We start from the raw sequence: 24,209 nt of genomic DNA on the forward strand, positions 1-24,209 counted from the left end.
GAAGCTTTGCCACTATGGCACGGGGACGATTGCCGGCTCTGGGCCTCGGCATAAGGGACCGGTGAGCCCTGTCCACCAGCGGCTCCCTGTCCAGTTTCAAAGCCTCCATTAGTAGCTTGGCCACACCGGCGGGGGAGAGGGGGGGCGGGGTCGTCCTCCGGAACGCCGATAATCCGTATGTTCTGACGGCGAGCTCTGGACTCTAGGTCCTCACATTTATTTTCTAGCTTTCTATATTCTTTAGACAGATGTTCAACTTTGTTATAGAGAGTGACGATGTCATCTGTACAAGTAGAGAGGGACTGTTCCATCTCAGTAACCGTAACTTTGAGCCCCGAAACTTCTGAGCACTGAGGAAATAGTGCCAGAAAGTTGTGTTTTTAAGGCCAGCAGCTCAGTCTTCATGGAACAGAGATTCTCACTTAAAGCTGTTTGAAGCTCGGCTCTGAATACTGTCACAACCTCATTTCGGAGAGCGAGGAGAAGTTGGGTTTTGAGTGCGGTGATGTCAGCAGTCGGTGTGCAGCTCGGCTCCGCTGGGGAACTTGAATCACTCTGGGGCGAGGAGGCGGCGTTTGCACAAGGCCGCTGGTTAGGCTGGGTGTTGTTTCCTGCTTTGTTTAGCTTTGGTGGCATTTTAACGGGAAAAACGTGAGGCGTACAAGTCGGAGAAAGAGTAGTTCAAGTTTAAAAACTAAAAAAGTACAAAAACAGTGCGCATTTACAAAGAACGATTTCACTCTGCAAGAGCTCTACTACACGTGTCCTATTCCATGTCTCGCCAAGCCGGAAGTCTCATATTATATATTATTATGCAATATTTTTCAATTTCTAATATTAAAAGTCATGCTGTAAATATGGCTTGTGCAAGCTTTCTCTGGCACAGATTAAACGACCCAGTCTCCCCCCAAGGACACCAAGATGAAGTTTTGCTGCTGTATTTTCACATCGAGGGTCTAATCTAACAAACACAAGGACAAACGGCAGTCTGCAGACTCATCAAAGAGGGAAGACCAATGAGAAGAGAGGGGACCAACAACAGGCCGCATGTCACAACAGCAATCAAAGTGATTTACGCTCATTTCCCCAAGAATATAAGATGTACGCCTCTAATGAAGTGTGTGGGAACACAGGCCAGGCTGTTGACGAGCAAGGCACAGTGAGGTGTAAGTGGATCAACAGCAGTTACTAGAGTCAACACTGCTCTGGCTCCAAGGAGTCGGAGCAAATAATGTCGTGACTCCCAACAACCGGTTTGTCCAGAGGGATGGTATAGGGAGGATTTGTTCTTTGATCATTTAAATATTCACCACCAGCAGTCACTTGTTCAGTCAGTCACACCTCAGACAGTCTGCGGTGGTCCATCATGGCCGTCAACGTCCCCGGTGCCGTGGTGATGGCGGCCTTCTACCTGCTGGTCCTCGGGACCGGCGTCTGGGCCTCCTTCAAGTCCAGACGGGAGCAGAAGAAGAGTGCAGCCACTGGGATGGAGATGGCCCTGCTGGGGAACCGAGGCATCGGCTGGCTGGTGGGGATCTTCACCATGACAGGTGAGGATTTCATTACCCACTGAGTAATCACAAAGTATCTGGATGAGATCGAGAAGAAAATCAAACTGCTGCAGAGAAACAGAAGGACTGCAAGGTGACACACATGTCACCTCCGGGTGCTTCCTCATATTCAACATGAAAGGAAGTTCAAAAAGACAAATTCAAAGTCAAACAGCTTGAGACACGCAGTGGAATCGAACTCTCGTCTCTCTGACTCTCTTGCAGTGTAGTCAGATATCACTCAAGGTAATGACAAGAACATTTTCAGTAGAATTTCTGTGTATTTTTCAGTTTTGAACAGACGTGACCATAAATTAATGAAGTATTTCTACAGCCAATAATATGAAAGTATTTTAGATATCTGTACTTTAACCTTTCCTTCCAATATGATAGTGAGAACAAATATCTACTTTCATGACTTTAAACTGCCTCCTACATCTACATAAGAGCCTGTGACCTTACTGGGTGGAGTTAATGCAAACTGGCTCATGTCCAGGGTGTAATCTATTACTTCTGAAAGTTTTCCACTGTTTGTTGTCAGACTTGTTGCTACATGCTTGAGAAGGTGTGAGTCCTCTCATTAAACCTTCATTTGCATAATTGTGTTTACAGCTGATGTTCGTCATGGTGTTTTTGGAACTCAGCCAACTTGTCATGTCGTGCTCCTCTGCAGCCTCATAGGAGGGTTCTAGTGCTGCAGGCTGTGTTTCCTTCTCCTCTGCATGTTGCAGATGGGCGTGTCAGGCGGCTGTGTCAGAGAGGAGAGAGCCGGCTGGGTAATTCCCTGGATTGGGTGCAGCTGCTCAAGTCGACTCTGCTCCACTCAGATCCAGTCCGTGTGTTCCCCCTCACCAAACCTACTCCTTTGGAGGAGCACCAAGCGCAGGGGTGTCAAACTCAGTTCCTCGAGGGCCGAAGCTCTGCACGTTTTCCACGTCTCCCTCCACTGAATGTCCTGATGGTTCTTCACCACGTTCAGCACAAAGCCAGATAACCAGCTGCTCATTGCACTCAGCTGTGTGGAAGCAGGGAGACGTGGGAAATGTGCAGGGCTGCGGCCCTCCAGGACCGGAGTTTGACACATGTGATCCAGAGAAAGGACTCAAGCCTTGTTTTATTCCCGTTTGAAGAGTAAAAGATCCTTTGTTGACGTTGAATTGGTTTCCAGGCTGTTTCCTGCACTAGAGCCTCCGTCCACCGCCCTGCAACACCAACTGGACCTGTTTCTGTCTATTGACACTTTAGAATTCAGTTCAGTTTTATACAATGGTATTTCTACAGCTCCAAGTACAACTCAGTCATTTCAACACGATCTACAAAGAAAAACCAACAATTCACATTGTATTTTCATTTATTAATTAATTTGAATGAGACAGTGCATTTTGATGAACAGACAATGCTGTAAATATACCAGGTTTAGCTCAGAGCTCATTTACATCTTCAGTCCCACAATGCAGAACCATACCACCAAACACAAATATACATAGGTACTAAAGTATGTGTGAAAAATAACGCACACTAGAAAACCCACCACATTACAATACATTTACCAGACAGTACATCATTTAAAAAAACATTACTACATCGATGGAGGCTTTCTGCTGACCGGTTGGGGTGAGGGGACAGAGGAGTAGAAAGGATAGGATGGATAGAGAAATAGATTGGAGGGATAGAGGAGAGGAAAGTCTAGGATAGGAAAGACAGAGATCGATTGGGGGGGATTCAAACCTTGATTTGGGTAGTGGGCAAGAAACAGACCCTGGTACAGGTAGGGAGCTCTAGAGAGAATGGCAGGAGGAGGAGAGGATAGAAGAGAGGAAAGGATAGGACAGATAGGTTGTTTAAGTTGGGGGAGGTAGAGAGAGGTAGCAAGAGAGGCGAGGGGGAGGTTTTTTTTTTTTTAAAACAGTCCTAACTATAAACTTTAGTAAATAGAAAAGTTTGGATTCTTGTCTTAAAAGTAGATTCTGTTTCAGCCTCCCTAACTGAAACTGGGATCTGGTTCCACAAGATGGGAGCTTATGCTTGTTGGGATTTATGGTTGGTAATTAGCATAAATAATTACTGTAAGTAATGGATTACTGAAAGTAATAGATTACTGAAAGTAATTTAGGAAAAATTGGAATTACTAATAAAGTAAACGGCTAGTTACTCATCAGCAACTCCTAGAGTAATTGAGTAATTACTCAAAAGTTAATAAATTATCAAAAATAATTTATTAATAAAAATTATTAATTTGCATAAATTGGTTATTTATCAAATAATAATTAAATCGGGGCACCACCAGCTAAGCTGGAAATAGCTAATACCAAATTTCAGTCTCGTTTGTCAAAAAGGGTTATTTAAGTAAAGTTAATATTTCTGTGTAAATATAACAATATTAAATAACAAGGAAGGTGTGAGATTCGAGCACAGACTGTTACAAACCAGTGAATTGTCAACAATAAATACACAATGATAACCAAGAATCGATCAATTCAGTTAAAATGCGTTTATTAACAAAAAGTATTTATTCAAAAATAATTCATAAATTATTTATTAAAACAACACAATTAAGTAATAAACAATCAAACACGAAGATCTAATCTATTAAACAGCAAACACTATGTACAAAGAAAGAGGGTGTGTGTGTGTGTGTGTGTATGTGTGTGAGAGTGTGTATGAGTGAGTGTGTGGAAGCCTGAGTGGGGTGTAATGACCACGAACGTCCACCAGGTGGCGGCAGGCGTTGGAGGGTCAGTGTCTGTGGGTGTAATGACCTCGAACGGACACTAGATGGCGGCAGGCGTCTAGTTCGAGGCAGTAACCGGAACGACCACTAGGGGCGCGGCGGCGCACGGAGGGAGAATGCAATGACTCGACTTGTCCACCGAGTGGCGGTCTTTCAAGAGATTGCAATCACCAACGCGGCCACCAGAGGCGCTTAGTGTACTCTTTCTGGACAGCGTGACGTCACTGTGCTCGTGCACGGCTCGTGAGCCTGCTCGGAGCGCGCCTGGGGGCTCGTGGCTGAGAAATCCCAGGGACAGTGAACTACACACGGTCACAGAAGCGGGTGCAGCAGCGCGCGGCTGCTTTTACGCGATCGTTTATGAGGAGGAGAGGAAAACTGAAAAGGAGGGAGGGAGAAGGGCAGTGGACAGAATATGTTCAGCTCTGCACACTGTCTCTGGACTGCACAGTCCTCTAGAAATGATCTGTGCAAAAGGAGAGAGCGAGCGAGAGAGAGAGAGAGAGAGAGGAGGTTCGCGTGGATGTAAATCCAACGCGCAGACACAGATTGGTTGGAAACAGGGATCGGCGTCCCTGACTTCAACACAATAGTAAACACACAGCAATATTACAGTCACGTTATTCTCATTGCCTGCCCAGACTCTAAGCCTTACTCAGTTTGATGAGGGTGAACGTGCTGCCGGCGGCCGGGGAAAATCCGTTGATTTCCCGGCTGCGAGTTTGTTTTCACTGGCGTCCCAGGTAAAACAAGCTAAAACTGGTCTGTGGACAGGAAAAGTCCACAGGATGATCCGAGGAGGATCAAGCGCTTATTTTGAGGAGGGGGAGAAGAAGCGGCTTCAGGTCTGCAGGCGGGAGGAGGGTGCGCTGGCAGCTGCACACTCGGACTCCGGTGAAGAAGAAAAAAAAGGAAAAAGGGAAAAGTAGAAGTAGTTCCACGGTGGTTGTCGGCTCGTCCGGCCGGGTGTGGAACTCCGGGCCCGGTCAGCGGGCACACGTGGCACTTCGTCTCCGTGCGAAACGGATGCGTCCGTCTTTACGCAGGTTTCAACATTGGAGAGGCAGAAATCACCCCGGCGGGGGTGTTTTATACCTCTTGTTGTGGTTTCGTGTTACCGGTCGGCTCTGGGTCATGTGGACCAATCCTGACGGAGGGCCCGCCCTGGACCTTCCAGCTGGTGAGGGAGCTCTCAGGCTCCCCCTGCCGTTGGCCTCTAGTATTGCACCTTGGAAGGGGGGGTCCAGGGGGTGATCACGTGACCAATGGCAGACTTTTTCAGTTGTAGGCATGTGGTCCTTTGTTCTCAAAACGTGGTCTCCCCTCCCCCTTCCATGATGTTGAGTGGCCCCAACATCCCCCCTTTGGTCCGAAGAGTGGGATGCGGATCTCAGGCTTTGGAGCAAACCTGGGCCGAAACGTCTATGAGTCTGTGAATGTCCCAATGTCCTGTGGAACACAAGGTCATTTTCTGTCCAACAGTTCATACATGAGGTTATTGTCCGAGCAGGGCAAGGCTAGTCTGGGCAGGGTAAGGCTAGTCTGGGCAGACCTACTATTCCTGTTCTAACTATCTAAGCATTCATACATTTCATTTCTTACAAGTGCATCACCAGTGAAAATGAAAGAGGTAGGAAAGGGCAGGAAAGTTGAAGAACAGGAGGGAGATGGGTTAGTAGGCAGCTCGAGGACAAGTTTACAAAAGCGGAGGTACCGGATACAAGGAGTAGAGTCTGACCTGTAAACTGTGGATGTGGTTGCACCAGTGAGCAAGTGTCCAAAAGCCACCAGCCGTCTGGGGCTTTCGGTGCACCTGCTCCGGTGAGGAGTGAGAGTGAAGTGTGGTGTGTGGAGGTGCACGTGTGTGTTCCCTTCCAAAACCCAACTTTCACTACAGAGGCTTAAAACTGTACACATTATTTCTGTTAATAATGGCTAAGTTTTGAAGAAATCACAACTCTTGGCTCTGTGGTTTCACAGAGGTTAAAATAGCACTGCCGAGACTGTCAGATGTATCTGTGAAGGTTGTATAACCGTGGTGGTGTTAGTCTTGAGAAATTGCTCAACCCGGGTTAGTGGAGCTAAGTAAGGTGGTTCTACCTGTGCTGAAGCTGCTAACGGAGGAGCTAATCTCCCTTCGATCTCGTGTGAGATTTCTGACTATACACAGGGGTTATTTCTCCTAAACAATACTTGACTGGTCTAAGGCATGCTAAGTGGTGTTAACAGAGCTGGATATTAGTTTACAGTGACTATATTTCCCTGAATGGTTCAACTCAAGCTTTGTAACTGCTCATGTTGTCTAAGGAGGCAGGGTTAGATTTCTGATGGTGTCAGGGGTTAGTACATGCACCTGCTGGGAGCTGAGCATGCTGGCACTAAACCCTACTGATTAAAATCTGTTATGCTCCTGGAATGGAGGTTCTCCCCCCCCTCGCTAGGGGAGGAGTTGACCTTACTCCGAGGGAGTAACTTGATTGAGTGGCTCTGCGATGCAGGCCGTGACAACACTGACCTCTTCTGGCTGGTCCAGAAGGTGCAGTGTAAGGTAATTTCTCTACCAGTCATTCTTTGGAGGGAGTGGAACCTGTGGAGTGGTGTATGGTGGACCGATTGGTCACCAACACCCGTTGGAGGCTCACGTCTCCATCTGCACCACCGCTGTTGCCATACCGGAGTATGTGGGTGGTGCTGTGGTTGACTCGGTCAACCTGGGAAAATGACTGGGAGTGGTATGGTGAATGGAGGTTGGCCTCCATTACCAAAATGTCGTACAGGGCAACCATGACACTGCGTGTGGCATGTGTGCCTGTCTGAGTCGACCAAAGATGGGAAGCTCCAGTGGCTGAACGCTTGGTTCGGAAGGAGGGCAGCAGCCGGAATGGCTGTGTCAAGATGGAGGCTCCCAAGTTATGACACGTTTGTCGGGCTCTGAGGTTTTGACTGGCGTGAACTCTCCCTGCTGGGGTTCAGTCCCATCAGCGCCACCTATGAGCCCAATGAATTCAGCTTTGGTGCGGCCTCCCAAACTATGCTGAGAGCAAGTTTGGTTCACGCTACCAAAAGTTGATAAAGGACGTGTCGTGTCTCGGCTAAATGTTCCTCACAGGTACAGTGACGCATGAGGAAGTCATCCACATAGATGAGATTGCCGTGAGCAGCAATGTTACTCATCATGGTGTGGAGAAGGATGGTAGACACCGATGGTGGGTCTAAGTAGCCGAACTGGCACCGGTTCCAGGCGAACTGGCGGTTGCCAAAGGAAGAAACTAGCTGCTACTGGTTAGCGGGGACCACCTTCGTGGTCCAGCACCGCTTTACCGCGTATACGGCTAGAAAGAGTATGTACTGGTGTACACAAGATGGCGGTGCCTCGAGGTCAGTGGGGACGCACGCCGGAGGGAGGTCTGTGACCCCCCTTTCGTGCGAGACCCGCGCGAAGATCGTGTGATAATCGCGGAAGACCTCAATGAATGCATCTCCTCGTTTCTGCTGTGTAAAGCGCTAGCTTTAGCAGAGTGTGGCTCGGTCTTTGACTCGAAACCTGAATAAGGTTCTCCTGGTTCAGACGCGGTCTGTTTACCTGAAGTGTCTGTATTCTCTGGTTGAGTCATCGGAGCCTGCACAACCAGGTCACCTTCAGTGCTCGGTTTTGTTCCATGGAGAACCTGGTCAAGGATAACATGGTGAGCGCTGGTGATGGTTTTGGTTGTGGGAATGAGGAGAGCGGTGTCATGCGTGTCGTCACGGGTGGGGGACGATAGCAGGTTGTCAGTGAGAGGCACCATCAGTTCAAGATTGTGAAATGAACTGTCAGTTGACATCTCTAAAGGTGGAAATGCGGTCACTTTAATCTGACCGCGTGTCAGATTGTGGACCTGCGGGTTGGCTGAACGATTGTTCAGCTCCGGAAGAGATGGGTCACAGATCACCGGGTCGGGATCTGGACAGCGAGTCGAGGAGGCACATGAACCAGGGACCTTGGTTAAGGTCTGAAGTGACCGTGCTGAAAGTGAGCGGTGGCTCGGAACTTTAAGCAGGCCGGCGTCGGTGGCCGATTTCTCGGACCAGCGCGCCAAAGGTGCCTCCGGAACCGACGTTACATCCATGTGTGCACCCCCCACGGTGTGGTGGGCGTGCAAAGAAGTACTCATATACAAAGAAGAACTCACGTCCTTCAGTGACAAGAGTAAAGAGTGGTGTGCTTGAACTGGGTCTCGGCTCGTCACCTGCAGCGGATGCTGACTGTCAGGGAGCCTTGGAGCGGATTGGCTGGGGTCAAACTTTGGGAGTGACCCAAGTATTGGTAGGGGACCTCTAGACTGGATGGCATCGACTCTGCTGTTGAAAGCTTGGTGGCCTGGTTCAGGGCCAAGGGGAGTCGGGCTGGGGACTTGGGACCAAAGGCGCCATTGGTTGCAGTCAATCAGCACGGCCAGTCGGTTTAAGAGGTCCTGACCAATAAGAAGGTCCTCTGTGTTCAGGTCCGTGACATAGATGGGATGTGTCACCGACATGTCCTGGAAAGTTATGTCGACCCAGACACGTTTAGTGATGGGAGACACGTCCTGAGTGAAGCTTCTGATGTTTATGCTACACTCTTCCACCTGAAGTGGCTTCCCTAGGGCACGCATGGTTCTAGCAACCTGCGTGAAGGTGGCTGAACACATGAGGGTGATTTCTGACCCAGAATCAAGCAGGGCGAGGGTGTCTACACCCCCTACCATCACTGAAGTGTATACGCAGTTGGCATTGCCATTGCGTACAAGATCACCCAAGAATGTCAAAGGGGGCTCCTCTGTTGGTTCTGAGGGCCTCTTTGACCTCCTGGATCTCCTCCTCCTCCTCCTGACAAAGCAAACTTTGTGTGCGGAGGGGAGAGGCGACCGGCCTAGTCATGTGGTCAGGGGCCGGGAGTCCGGTTCCTCAGGGGAGCCGGGTCCCTTCTGACCAGGCGGGTCCAGGTCCCGCATCACCTCCTTGAGGCAGGATTTAACCCACTGTGGGACGTCTGCGTCCCAGTGGTTTTGGGTCTGACCTCGGCCTCGGTTGTGAGACTTACCTCTCCGCTGGGAGTGGTGAGGTCTCGGTCTGCCTGATCTCTTACCTCTGTGCCGTTGTCCACCTCGTGATCGAGGTTGTGGACACCTAACGGGTCCCCCATCCACAGCAAGTGCGGGGGAGGGGACCTCGTGACCTACAGGTGCCAGGTTCGTGTTTCCAGTCGCCTGCGTTCTCAGGACGCCTGCGTCACCATCATGGTTTTCACCTGAACTGTGACGCAGCTCCCACACCATCTGCGCGTGTTTGCGGAGGTCTTTCATGGTGGGGTTTTTGGTCCTGCAGAAAAGAGCGACATCGAACCGCACACTGTTGTGGAGGTTGTTAATGAAGAGCGATTTTAAAGTCTGGTCTTCATCCAACCCCGGTGCGCTGCGGCCTTGGAAATAGGCGGCCCTAAGGCGCCTATAGTACTCTCTGGGAGGCTCCGCCTCCTTCTGAGTAATGGCAAGTGCACCAAAGGTTGAAGAGGCAGGATCATTGTACAGAGAATACTCTTCCCTAAGTGCATGACAGAGGGATGAGTAATGGTCTCTGACGGCAGGTGGGAGGGATTCCATGTAAACATGGACGCTCCTGGACGTCGTCTTCCAGAGAAGCTTCAGCTTCTCACGTGACGAAGGATGAGGCAGGTCGAGGAGGCAGCGTTCAACCTCCCGGAGGTAGTCCTCTATACTAACCTCCCGGTTGTTTGGGTTGAACTGCTCTATGTCCTCTGCAAGGGACTCAAGCTGGCGGGTCCGAAGACCACGTTCCCTTGGGGGACCGGAATGGTCCGAGTCATCTGAGCTGGACCCCCCTGGTTCTCTCCGGTGGAGAGAGTGAGGGTCATGATGACCAAGAGGGTCTCCAGTGAGTGGAGGACCAAAGCTGATAGCACGGTGAGGTGCTGCAGAATAACTCCTTTCATTCTCCTGAAAAGGAGTGAAAGAGCTGTGAGAGCGCATTGTGGTGCGGCTAAGCACCGATGGATGTGTGTCAGAGCACACCGGGACCCTGCGGTCCTTAAAGTGAAAAGCTGGGGGGACTGGGTGTCGGTTCAGTGGGATGCAGTCAACTCCCACAACACTGGGCAGGTGTCTTGTGCCACGCCCCCCTGGCTGTGTGTCAAGCCCCCCCCTCGCCATGGCTGCGGGGAAGCTTGATGCAGTCTGTCCCCCTGACGGGACAGCTCCAAGTCTACACTCACCTGTGGTGGGCGGTCCACCTGACTGGACCACCTCAGGATTGTAGAGACCTGGAGGAGGCTGTCCACCTGACTGGACAGCTTCAAGAATGCACATAACTGGGGTAATTTGTCCATCTGACTGGACATTTTCCAGACTGCGGAGATGTGCTGCGTCTCTGCTGAGAGCTGCACCAGGTTTTACCCCAATGTGGTTTGGCTCATTGTGCTGAGAGCCATAACCTGACTCATCTTCTGATGAATCATCAGATGATGTGTTTGTTTTGACTTCTTTCACAGAAGTTCGGGTTAGTAACCCAATAGGTTCCGTATAAGGAGCCTGATCGTCCCTGGCCTGGATCTCCTGTCGCAGGCGGGAGTTCTCCAGCTTCAGCTGGGCATGGTTAATCCTCAGCTGCGAACTGTAAAATTGCAGCTGGGAGAGCTGCTCTTGAGCTTCGAGAGCTTGCAGCTCGGCCTTGCGCTGGTAGAGCAGTGCAATGTGGCCTAACACATCCGGAATGGTGAGCTCTACCTGACCAACCGGGTTCCTCACATAGCTTAACAGCTGCCTGATCTCTGCTTCACAGGTCTCTAAGCTGTAGCTGTTGAGGTTTCTTCTCTCCTGTGTGGAGAGGCATAGGAGCCCAGCGACCACAGTCTGCAGGGCTGGGTCATGTGGCTCCCGAGGAGTCTCTGCTCCGAGCACGCAGTGTCTCTGACTACTCATGGTAGGAGTCACGCGAAAGCTGTGTTTTGAAAAGTGCCAAAATGTTGTTAATGCACAGGTGATGGTTACACCTGTGGCTTACAACTCTGTGGGTTGCTAATTGCTCTAACTGTAACCTCTCTCAAGTTAACAGGGTGGTGTTAGCACCTTGGGTGAGCAATAGCGGGTTAGTGTACATTTATCTCTGACAGAAATAAAAGAATGCATGAAAATGCAAGAAAAAGAAGGCTTTACCACTTCACAAACACAATTGACTTTGCTTAGCAGTGCTGTAACGTGTTCTTCGAAAACTAAGTTCTGAGAGAAACAAAGTTATCGGTTGTAAAACTAAACAGACAATTCTGGATAAATTATGCAGATATTGTGACAATACTGGTTTTAAAACAGCCTCACACGGGGCACCATTATGTTGGGATTTATGGTTGGTAATTAGCATAAATAATTACTGTAAGTAATGGATTACTGAAAGTAATAGATTACTGAAAGTAATTTAGGAAAAATTGGAATTACTAATAAAGTAAACGGCTAGTTACTCATCAGCAACTCCTAGAGTAATTGAGTAATTACTCAAAAGTTAATAAATTATCAAAAATAATTTATTAATAAAAATTATTAATTTGCATAAATTGGTTATTTATCAAATAATAATTAAATCGGGGCACCACCAGCTAAGCTGGAAATAGCTAATACCAAATTTCAGTCTCGTTTGTCAAAAAGGGTTATTTAAGTAAAGTTAATATTTCTGTGTAAATATAACAATATTAAATAACAAGGAAGGTGTGAGATTCGAGCACAGACTGTTACAAACCAGTGAATTGTCAACAATAAATACACAATGATAACCAAGAATCGATCAATTCAGTTAAAATGCGTTTATTAACAAAAAGTATTTATTCAAAAATAATTCATAAATTATTTATTAAAACAACACAATTAAGTAATAAACAATCAAACACGAAGATCTAATCTATTAAACAGCAAACACTATGTACAAAGAAAGAGGGTGTGTGTGTGTGTGTGTGTATGTGTGTGAGAGTGTGTATGAGTGAGTGTGTGGAAGCCTGAGTGGGGTGTAATGACCACGAACGTCCACCAGGTGGCGGCAGGCGTTGGAGGGTCAGTGTCTGTGGGTGTAATGACCTCGAACGGACACTAGATGGCGGCAGGCGTCTAGTTCGAGGCAGTAACCGGAACGACCACTAGGGGCGCGGCGGCGCACGGAGGGAGAATGCAATGACTCGACTTGTCCACCGAGTGGCGGTCTTTCAAGAGATTGCAATCACCAACGCGGCCACCAGAGGCGCTTAGTGCACTCTTTCTGGACAGCGTGACGTCACTGTGCTCGTGCACGGCTCGTGAGCCTGCTCGGAGCGCGCCTGGGGGCTCGTGGCTGAGAAATCCCAGGGACAGTGAACTACACACGGTCACAGAAGCGGGTGCAGCAGCGCGCGGCTGCTTTTACGCGATCGTTTATGAGGAGGAGAGGAAAACTGAAAAGGAGGGAGGGAGAAGGGCAGTGGACAGAATATGTTCAGCTCTGCACACTGTCTCTGGACTGCACAGTCCTCTAGAAATGATCTGTGCAAAAGGAGAGAGCGAGCGAGAGAGAGAGAGAGAGAGAGGAGGTTCGCGTGGATGTAAATCCAACGCGCAGACACAGATTGGTTGGAAACAGGGATCGGCGTCCCTGACTTCAACACAATAGTAAACACACAGCAATATTACAGTCACGTTATTCTCATTGCCTGCCCAGACTCTAAGCCTTACTCAGTTTGATGAGGGTGAACGTGCTGCCGGCGGCCGGGGAAAATCCGTTGATTTCCCGGCTGCGAGTTTGTTTTCACTGGCGTCCCAGGTAAAACAAGCTAAAACTGGTCTGTGGACAGGAAAAGTCCACAGGATGATCCGAGGAGGATCAAGCGCTTATTTTGAGGAGGGGGAGAAGAAGCGGCTTCAGGTCTGCAGGCGGGAGGAGGGTGCGCTGGCAGCTGCACACTCGGACTCCGGTGAAGAAGAAAAAAAAGGAAAAAGGGAAAAGTAGAAGTAGTTCCACGGTGGTTGTCGGCTCGTCCGGCCGGGTGTGGAACTCCGGGCCCGGTCAGCGGGCACACGTGGCACTTCGTCTCCGTGCGAAACGGATGCGTCCGTCTTTACGCAGGTTTCAACATTGGAGAGGCAGAAATCACCCCGGCGGGGGTGTTTTATACCTCTTGTTGTGGTTTCGTGTTACCGGTCGGCTCTGGGTCATGTGGACCAATCCTGACGGAGGGCCCGCCCTGGACCTTCCAGCTGGTGAGGGAGCTCTCAGGCTCCCCCTGCCGTTGGCCTCTAGTATTGCACCTTGGAAGGGGGGGTCCAGGGGGTGATCACGTGACCAATGGCAGACTTTTTCAGTTGTAGGCATGTGGTCCTTTGTTCTCAAAACGTGGTCTCCCCTCCCCCTTCCATGATGTTGAGTGGCCCCAACATGCTGAAGGCTCATTGTACTTTCAGAAAACCGAGGAACCTCCAGGGGGCAGCACTCTGAGAACCAAGTGTTCTTCTTGGGGGATACGGGACTAACAGTTCTTTAAGATATGATGAGGCCTGGTTGTTAAGTTCTTTGTAAGCTGGAAAAATTATTTAAAATGATATTCTAGATTTAACAGGGAGCCAATGCAGAGAGGTTAGTATTGGAGTGATGTGATCTCTTATGCTGGTCCTTGTCAGGACTTTCACTGCAGCATTTTGAATGAATTGAAGACTTTTTAAGCAGTTATTTGGACACCCTGATAATAAGGAGTTACAATAGTCTACTCTCCAAGTAACAAATGATGGATTTGTCTTTCAGCATCACTCTGAACCAGCATGTTTCTAATTTTGGAAATATTAACCCCCAGGTTCCTCACAGTGGTACTGGAGGTCAAAGTAATACCATCCAGTGTGACTATATCTTTAGATAATTTGTCTATCAGATGTTGTTGAGCAAATATAATCATTTCAGTTTTATCTGAGTTCAGGAGCAGGAAATTATGGCTCATCCGTGTTATGATCAATATTATCAAAAGCAGAACTGAGATCTAACAGGACCAGAGCAGAGACCAGTCCTTTGTCTGAAGCCACGAGAAGATCATTAGTAACTTTGGCCAGAGAGTCTCTAATAATAATTATAATGGATTGGTTTTATACAGCGCTTTTCTTGGCACTCAAAGACGCTTTAATTTGCATTATTCATTGACTCCATACTTGATGGTGGTAAACTGTGTAGGTAGTCACAGCTGCCCTGGAGCAGACTGATGGAAGCGATGCTGTCATTTTGCACCGTTGGCCCCTCCAACCACCACCAACTATTCACTCTCTCACTGGATTAAAGAAGTTTACAAAATCATTACTGCTCAAAGTTAAAGGAATGTGAGGTTCAACACAGCTATGACTTTTTGTTAGCCTGGCTATAGTATTGAAGAGAAATCTAGGTTGTTCTGGTTTTCTTCTATTAAGGAGGAATAGTAGGCGTTTCCTGTTTTGTGAAGGGACTTTTTTATAGATTAACAAACTATTTCTCCAGGCTGTTCGAAATACTTTTAACTGAGTTAAATACCGTTTCTTCTCTAACTTTTGCACTGATTTCTTTAGAGTTCTCAGATTATCATTATACCATGGAGAGATCCTCCTCTGAGTTGTTGCTTTTATCTTCAAGGGTGCAAAAGAATCAAGTGTGGAGTGAAGCAAGGCTGCAGTTCCATCTACAACCAAGTCAACCTGAGTAGGACTGATGGTGTGGCAGCTGTTTACTGCTGCATCCACAGATGGTATTGAAGTGATTATTGGTGGGAGTACTTCCTTAAATTTGGTTACAGCATCATCTGATAGGTATCTCTTATATTTCAGTTTATTTTCAGGGGCTATAAAGCCACTTAATGTAAATTTGAATGATATCAGGAAGTGATCTGACAACAGAGGGTTGTAAGGAAAAAACATTAATTGATCAACGTCAATAGTGTAAGTGAGAACAAGATCAAGCTTGTGATTAGTTTGGCTGTTATTTATTATCTCGGGATTCTGTGTTTTGTGATCCATCTCTCAGCCACGTGGGTCGGAGGAGCTCTGATTGTTGGCACTGTGGAGATGATGTACACACCGTCAATGGGACTGATCTGGACACTCATCTTGTTCACTGCATACAGTTTGGGGTTCATTGTTGGTAAGAGTTACAGTCATATCTGCCAGGCTACTGCTCATCTGGATTTGAGAAACACTCAAAACAGAAGAGAATTGAAGAGTTCTTCAAACACACCATGATAAACAAGAAACATTTTCTGCTCAGATGTTGGTTTGTGTTTCTGCAAAGAATGCAGATTGATGGAAAGGATCAATGGCTGACAAGTTATTATGTAATTTTTTTAATCAGTGTTTGATCTCTAATCTTCAAAAACACTATATACTTTTTGTCTCCTTCTGTTGCACTTTTCTCCTCAGGTGGTTTGTTCTTTGCGAAGCCGATGAGAGACATGAAATGTGTCACCATGATGGATCCGTTTCACTTGAAATATGGAAAAATCGCTGCAGCTGGACTGAGTCTGCTTTCAGTTATGGTGGATGTGACCTGGGTACCAGCAACACTGATTGGACTCGGTAAAAATCCATTCTCCTGGGACCTTTATTACAATCAAACCTGGTAGTTTTATTTTGACAGTCACCTTGATAACAATCAGACTTGGTGGTCTGTCCACTAGAATGTTCTCCCAGTGTTAATGTTTAGAGCTCATTGTTCTCTGCAACTAGTGGCCCACCATGAAAACTACATCATTTCTGCATCACGTTTCTGCCGTTTCCATGGAAACAAACAGTGTTTTTAGAATGTTGCTGTGTAAACGTGAAACCTTTCTGAAACCAAAACACTGAGTTTTCACTTGAAACGTCGTGGTGTAAACGAGGCTTTATCCCGGCGTTACTGTGATGCTCATTGGCTGCTGTGCTGTGGACCAATCCTGACGGTGTCTGACAGGAGGAACCATGAGTGTGGTCCTGGATGTGTCCTTCTCCGTCTGCATCTGGATCTCTGCTGCCGTGGCCGTGGTCTACACCCTGCTGGGAGGCCTCTACTCCGTGGCCTACACTGATGTCATACAGCTCGTCCTCATCTTCATCAGCTTGGTAAAGGCTGCTGGAGTGTGTGTGTGTGTGTGTGTGTGTGTGTGTGTGTGTGTGTGTGTGTGTGTGTGTGTGTGTGTGTGTGTGTGTGTGTGTGTGTGGTGTCACTACAGCACCCACTAGTGGCCAAACATATAAACTACATCTTGTTCAGTGTTTCTGCTATTTTTATAGGAAGGGCCATCGTTTTCTAAACGATGGCCTTTCAAAAAGGTTTTTTCAAAGTGGTTGAGAATTTTATTTTGAAAGGCCCTCACCTAGCTATCCACGTAATATCCATTTGGAAGGTTTTACTAAATGAGGACTATTAATTTGAAGGACTTTGGAGCTTTTATTTAGAAACCAAGCACATGCAGGTTAACTGGCCAAAGTTGAATTGAGATCTCGTTGCTCAATACTGTAAATTGCAGAACAATGTTCTCCCAAGGTGCAGTTACAGTGACATCATCGAGATGGAGGGAGAGTGGTGAAGAGGTCAAATATGGCTTTACTTAGGCAGAAGAGGAAGAAGAGGAGGAAGGAAAGAGAGAAACGACAAATAATCCAAGATCCCTGCCCCCTGGCAAGGCTGGTGGAAGGGTTAGGGTTAGGGTTAGGGTTAGACAAGACTATTAGACTATTAGACTATTAGACTATTAGACTGTCAGGTAGATTAGTCAAACCCCGCCCATTTACCCATAGTTCCTTTGGGTGAGAGGCCTGGATCCTAGCAACCACCACAGTGGAAGGGTTAGGGTTAGGTTTAGGGTTAGGGTTAACCCAAACCCAAGCCCTGACACCTAAAGTATATTTCTATATAATCTGATCCGGTTCAAGGAGGGTTAGAAAGAAAACCTCACAGGCTCTGTGTATTTATTGTTCCTTGTCTTTTTCCTACAGGTTGTCTGTGTTCCCTTCGTCATGATGAACCCTCACACCGTGAACATCAGCCAGACTCTGCTGAACAACTCTTTACACTCTCCATGGATCGGCACACCAGACGTTAGAAAGACATGGTTACTGATTGATGAGTTCTGCTCCTTGGTAAGATGAGGCAACAACATCAAGTAATATATCTCCTACAATCCCACTGCACTAGGACAGCTCATGTCATTTGTGTTTCTGATACTTCAAAACTAAATTCAGGGAAGAAAATCTGCAGATTAAATTTTTAATTTACTGCATTTTGTTTTGAAGGCACTGGGCTGTCTGGGATATCAGGCCATCCACCAGAGAATCTTGTCGTCTTCTTCTAATGCGACGGCCAAGCTCACATGCTTTGTTGCTGCTTTCATCTTTCTTGTATTTATGATTCCTCTCGTACTGCTCGGGGCGGCCGTGTCGTCTACAGGTAATCAACATCTTTACCTACTGCAGTCAATTGTGAAAAATGGTGTCTGTGTTATGGTCAATTCAATTCTAATGTCATTTTGAAAAAGTGTCCCTCTGGAGGCTCCCGCTGAGGCAGAGGATCAAAGTGTTTCCTGGTTTCTTTAAAGGGCTGTGAGATTGAGCCTGGTCCAATAGATCAGTCAGTCGTCTGATGGCATGGGACCACCTTCGATAGTTCCGATTCAGAGACAAGGTTCTAGGTGGAGCGGCATTGAGAAAATAAGGAGGGACAGAGTGTCCATCTGCATAAACACCCTGGAGGATGTAAATAAACCAGTCTACCGGCTGTCTGGAAGAGTTAACATTTTGATAATTGTTTTCAGGCTGAGCAGTTTCTTTTGGCCTTGAGTCCTCAGTCTCTCTGCAGTGAATCCATTATATCTGAATGTCATGGCCCTTATAGCTTCCAGCCCAATTGTCTACTTCTTCAAGTTGGACTCCATCCAGCGGAGATGTTCAACAGTCACACCCTGCTTAATTTTGAGTTCATTTATCATGAGTCTGAGCGTAAGAGCTCTGCACAGTCCATCAGTGATGGCTGGCAGCCTTCCCAGAACAGCTGCCAGTGTCATGCTGAACTTTGCCATAGATCAGGAAACTGCCGGCTCCAATCAGCAGTATACTTGTTATTATAAGTCCAATTATGTAGACGTCGTCCTCATCCTCGCTGGAAAGGATGGAGAGACACACGATTCACCAACTGCTTCAGGAGTCCAACATGTATCCAGCAGCAAACGTTCTGTATGGACAGACAGGCTCTCCTCTGCCCATTCTTTTTGTCAAATAAATTTGGTCAATTGCATTGAGAGACCAAATGATCAATTCCATCATGTCGGTTTAGTTAGAGCAGTGTTTTTCAACCACTGTGCTGCGGCACACTGGTGTTCCACGAGATATAGTCAGGTGTTCCGTGGGAAATGATCCAATTTCAAATTTTTTCTAAAAAAAAACATTTGTGTGCAGAGTAATCTAGTATAAATACTGTGGCGAGCGCCGCAGAAGAATTGTTCTGCGTCGAGATTCTTTTCTGCCAACTGATCACCAGAGGCTTTTTTTTTTTACATGAACGCCCGCAAACGGAACTTCATAACAGGATCAGACTCCACACAACACATTCCTCACTCATGGTTGCACACCAACATCCAACAAACCAAACTAGACGAAATAATTAACCATCTGAACCGAGGAACAAAAACACAACACAAGCACAAATCAACACACACAACAACCCAACAATAACCCTCCATAACTTCCGGCAACACATAACCTGAACTCCCATCATGCCCTGCAGCGACCAAGTCCGTGATTGCTATAATACTCACAACACGTTGCCGGTGAAATCGAAACTTAACAGACATCAGTGTGGTTAATCTCCACCTCCTGCTCCCATCTTGTATCAAAGTACTGTGTCAGTGACAGTGATGGAGAAGTTTTTGAAAAGGAAGAATCGAACCAGGATCTCAGCTCTTCATCCATCAGGTCCAGGTTTCACACTGAGTGAGTAAAAATTAAAAAAAGAAATTGGGAAATACTTTTTTCTGTATTCATTTGATTCCTATTGATAAAGCATTGATGAGAATGACTTTATATTGTTAATAACTACAGCGTTTCACATTTTAACATTTTCGGGTGGTGGTGTGCCTCCAGATTTTACCAAAGAAAAAAGTGTGTCTTGGCTCAAAAAAGGTTGAAAACCACTGGGCTAGAGATGTAGGGAGATGCTCCTACTAGATTCTGACAAATACAAGACAAGAGGTAGCAAGAAGGGCAGATAAGGGAGGGAGGGAGAGAAAAGCGTCCGTCTTCATGATCAGCAGTTTCCGTCAAGCATTGATAAAGTAGCCATCTACAACTCATCAGTAATGAATTCATACACATATATAATGATGTTGTCTGCATAGAGACTCGTTTACAAATCCTTCTCTGTGCAAGTGAGTAAAGTCTCCCATGTTAGGGCCCCTAATATCGACTCTGGAAGAGGTCGTCACCCTGCAGCTTCAAGGACATCTCGATCCCAACAACGTCCTCAGACATTTCAATCAGGTTTGAGGCCCTCTCACAGCACAAAGACTGTTCTGACAGAGTTTAGATAGATTGATAGAGTTTTATTGTCTAACCCAAGGGTGTCATTATTACTTAAATTCACTGAGAAGGGAACGGGCCGGCTGCAAGTTGTTCAGTTCTTGGAATTAGGTTTCCTCTGCTGTTGAGGGCTGTGACTGCAGATGGAATGAATGATTTTTTGTATATTGTTTTTCTGGCCAGTGGGACTTTGTATCTTCTGCCTGAGGGGAGGAGGGTGAAGGAGTGATGGAAGGGATGGGAGGGTTCCTCTGTGATCAGGATGGCTTCCCTGATCACAGAGTGTTCATACAGGTGGGACAGTGGCGTTTGTGCTGAGCCAGTTATTTTGCTGGCTTGGGGGGTGATGCGGGATAGTTTTATTTTCTGTTTGCTGGTGAGGAAGTTGTACCAAGATGGGATATTGAAGGTGATAATGGTTTACATGAGTGACCGGTAAACCATTATTAGAATCTTCTTACTGATGTTGAAGTGCCTTAGTTTCCTGAGAAGATGGAGGTGCTGGAGCGCTTTACTGTAAATGGTGTCGGAGTGTGTTTGGAAGGACAGGCGGGTGTCTATCTGTGTCCCAAGATACTTAAAACAGTCCACCTGTTCAACCTGTTCTCCCAGGATGATCAGGGGTTTCAAAAGCTGAGGTGTAACTGCTGCTCTGTCCCTGCCCACACAGCATGGCTCCTTTGTCTTTTGGATATTAAGATCCAGTGATTTCCCCCTGAAGGTTGTGGCCAGGTCATTGACTGCCAGTTAGTACTGGATGGGAGCCTCCATACTGTCCATGTGGGCCACCAGGGCCAAGTCATCGGCATATTTAAAAAGACTCATTCCCTCCCTGCTACAGGTGAGGTTGTTCGTGTAGGCAGAAAACAGAATGGGGGATAAAGCACAGCCCTATGTTTAAAACCCGTCTACTGGATTTAAAGCCATTTAAAAGCACCTGCTGTGGTTTTGCCATGAGGAAGTCTTGTATCCATAAAATCCCAGTTGGGTGGATCTGTAGGTTCATGAGGCAGTGCAGCAGGGTGTCAGTGTTTACGGTGTTAACAGCCGAGAAGAAATCCATAAATAAAATCTGAGTAAGTGGTTGTGCAGAGTCCGTGTTTTCCGCAACTGTATCTAAAAGAGTCAGGCTTGCATCTTCCACACCTCGTTTTGTGCTGTAAGCAAACTGGAGAGGATCCAGTTAGTCGGACAACATGTGTGACATTAAGTCACACACCACTCTCTCCATGCATTTGCACAGGACTGATTTGAGGGCCACAGGCCTGAAGTCTTTGGTGTCCTTAGCCCGTGCCTTTTTGTGGATGGGGATGCTTAAAGACTCCTTTCACAGGTTGAGAGCACAGCCAGAGTCCAAAAGGTGCTGGAACAGTCTGGTGATGACTGGTCCCAACTGTAGAGCACAGTCCCTCAGCCTCCTGCCCCTGAGCCTATCAGGACCAGAAGCTTTGTGAGGGTTTACCCTCAGTAAGCTGCTTGTTCAGAAGCTGCTCATCCACAGTGATGGCTTCGTCGTCAATCTGACAGTTCAACTAAAGTGTTGCGACGTTGTTTTGGTTGAACCTACTGAAGAAGATGTTTAGACTGAAGATGTTTAGTTCTTCTGCAAATGAGACAGGGTCTTTGCAACCAGCTGCAGTTGGTTTGGTGGCACAGCCCATCATGATATTTAGTGCCTGCCATACCTCCCTCACATTCTCACATGTCAATTTATCCTCTACTTTTTTCCTGTAGTTATTATTTGCAAGGGCAGACTGTCTCCTGAAGTCCTTCTCCAGCTCTTTCACCCTCTGCTTGTCCCCCTGAAGAAATCTTCTTTTCTTCTGGGTTAGGCAGACTTTCATGTCTTTGTTGAACCATTTTTTATTGTTAGGGTAGATGGTTATTTTTTTGGTGGGAGTGACAGTGTCCTCACAGAATGAGAAATATGAGGTCATTACTTCTGTCAATGAATTCAATTTGATACATATGCGTTTGGGATATTTCCATAACTCAGATCCAGAATATTGTTCATTCTGGTGGGAGTGGTGACGTATTGTTCCTGGTCTGGCAGCTGTAATGAGACATCACAGGGATTAAAATCCCCCAGAAGAAATAGAGGCTGCGCATCAGTTTGATTTAGATTAGATTAGACTAGAAGCTTTATTGTCATTGTACATGGTACAACGAAATTGCGGTGTAGCTACAATAACACTCAGTAGACATACAGTGGAACACAGGCAGCCATTCTCACATTCAGCATCGCATTCATCTCAGCAGACACACCATATATACAGAATAACCTAAACATTGACGCTCTGTGGTAGCTGTCAGCGATCCATTCTGCCGCCGTGTTAGAATCAGGACGAGGGACAGATGCTAAGATCACAGTCAGCTGGGAGAACTCTCGGGGTAAATAATGCGGTCTGAAAGACACCGTCAACAGCTCCTAGTGCTTACAGCACTCCGTCTCTCTCACTGTAAAGTTTGTTGCCCACTTACTGTAAATGGCCATACAGAGCCTGCCCCCAATCGATTTCCTGGTTTTCCTGGTTCTCACTGAGTCCCGGTCAAAGCAAATTGTGTTAAATCCATCCAGTTGCCGGTCTGTGTCTCCGGTGAGCCAGGTTTCCATGAAGCAGAAGGGGCTGGTCTGTCAGTAGTCCCGATCGAACTGTAGGAAGGTAGAAAGTTCATGTCTTGTTTTGAAGCGATCGCACATTTGACAGCACAATGGCCGGTAACAGCAGCCGGCTGCCTCTCCTCCTCAGTCTGTTTCTGATGTCTCCTCTGGACAAAGTCTGTTTCCTGGCCAGAGAGTCATTAAAAGCAGCCACAGGCCAAGCAAATGAGGTGCTGTTGTAGTTAGCTGTCCATTGAAGCAGTCCATTTTCAAAGATACCCACTCAAAACAACGAATTAAACATAATAAACACGCAGACACTCAGAGCGGTGTCAGGAGTCACTCTGGCAGAGTAGCGCCCCCTCTCTTTCCTCAGTGTGGTACACAGAACCACACTGAGGAAAGAGAGGGGGCAGAAGACTCCGGCTCCCCCAGCCTACTGATCCTGCTCCACCTATTCAGTGACGCCGTGTTCCACCAAGACTGAAAGAACGAGATTGTGGATACAAGTGTCAGGACTCGTGGTGGAGCCATTGGTCCTCCACAGTGAAAGGAGACAGCTAAAGTGGTTCAGGACAACGTCTAAGAGAACCACTGGTGTCCTCTATGTGAACCAAGGACATCCGACTCAGCCCTTCAGCCCGGTCCAAACTACCAGGAGAAATGACATCTCTTGGATGGTCTTCCAGAAGCTTGACGTCCTTCAGAAGTGTTGGGGGAAGACAGGGGTGTCTGGGCTGATTGTCTCTCCATACTGCCACTGGGACCGTATGCAGGCCAAGTTGGATAGAAGATGAATGAATTAAGCATTTTAGGTCTATCAGTCAAACTCTTTCATTCTCCTGTTTCCGTCCTTCAGACTGGAACATGACCTCCTATGGTTCTCCGTCTCCATACGACCGTGGGGAAGCAGCTCTGGTCCTGCCCATCGCCCTGCAGCACCTCACCCCGACCTTCGTCTCCATCATCGGTATCGGATGTGTGGCTGCAGCCGTCATGTCGTCAGCTGACTCTTCTTTGCTTTCTGCTGCTTCAGTTTTCACCAACAACATCTACAAGAACCTCCTGAGACCAAAGGTGAGCTGATCTAGAATCCAACTAAACTGCTTCTTCTTACTACTACAGTACCCAACTCCCCATTCAATGGTTTTACTGTATGGAGAGGAGCCAATAAGGATGATTTGGCAGACTGAATGAATGAACATCTGGTTTATAATTCATTGTTTTCTCCCCAGGCACCAGACAGGGAGACCCTGTGGGTGATCCGTGCTGCTGTGGTTGTGGTGGGTGTGGCTGGAACATCTCTGACCAGCCTGAAAAACAGCAGTGTGCTCTTCTGGTTTCTTGGAGCCGAAGTGTCATACGTCCTCATCTTCCCTCAACTCGTCTGTGCCCTCTTTTTTAAAGTGTCCAATGCTTACGGGGCTCTTATAGGCCTTCTGGTGGGACTGGGGGTACGACTCCTCAGTGGACACAAATCTGTGGGACTGCCCGTCATCCTCCATTTCCCAGGATGCACTCTGGAGGACGGCGTCTACGTCCAGTACTCTCCGGTTAAGACCATCTCCATGGTGTCTGGTCTGGTCTCCATCTTGCTCTTCTCCTACCTGACGTCTGAGCTCTTCAATAGAAACCTGCTGTCTGAGAGGTGGGACGTGTTCAAAGTGAAACACCGGCAGCTGCCACAAACACCAGCAGGTGGCGCCACAGAGATGAAGGAGAATGAGAAGCGGAATGGAAACCTCCCTCCTTCTGACATAACAGAACCAATGATGAGCACATGTTAA

The 24,209-nt window shown here is 47.3% G+C and overlaps 1 protein-coding gene across 1 annotated transcript; it reads left to right on the forward strand.

The window, feature by feature from the left end:
* Positions 1–1,366: 1,366 nt before the first annotated feature.
* LOC308147541 (high-affinity choline transporter 1-like) lies at positions 1,367–24,209 on the forward strand (the record flags this gene model as incomplete). The annotated part of the gene is made up of 8 exons (XM_080519754.1): positions 1,367–1,550; positions 15,301–15,417; positions 15,693–15,848; positions 16,222–16,370; positions 17,247–17,390; positions 17,544–17,697; positions 23,282–23,499; positions 23,658–24,209. The coding sequence occupies 8 exons, from the start codon at positions 1,367–1,369 to the stop codon at positions 24,207–24,209; spliced, it is 1,674 nt and encodes a 557-aa protein (XP_080375880.1).

Source organism: Blennius ocellaris, assembly GCF_963422515.1.
Source record: "Blennius ocellaris genome assembly, chromosome: 24".
NCBI classification, from domain to species: Eukaryota; Metazoa; Chordata; class Actinopteri; order Blenniiformes; family Blenniidae; genus Blennius; species Blennius ocellaris.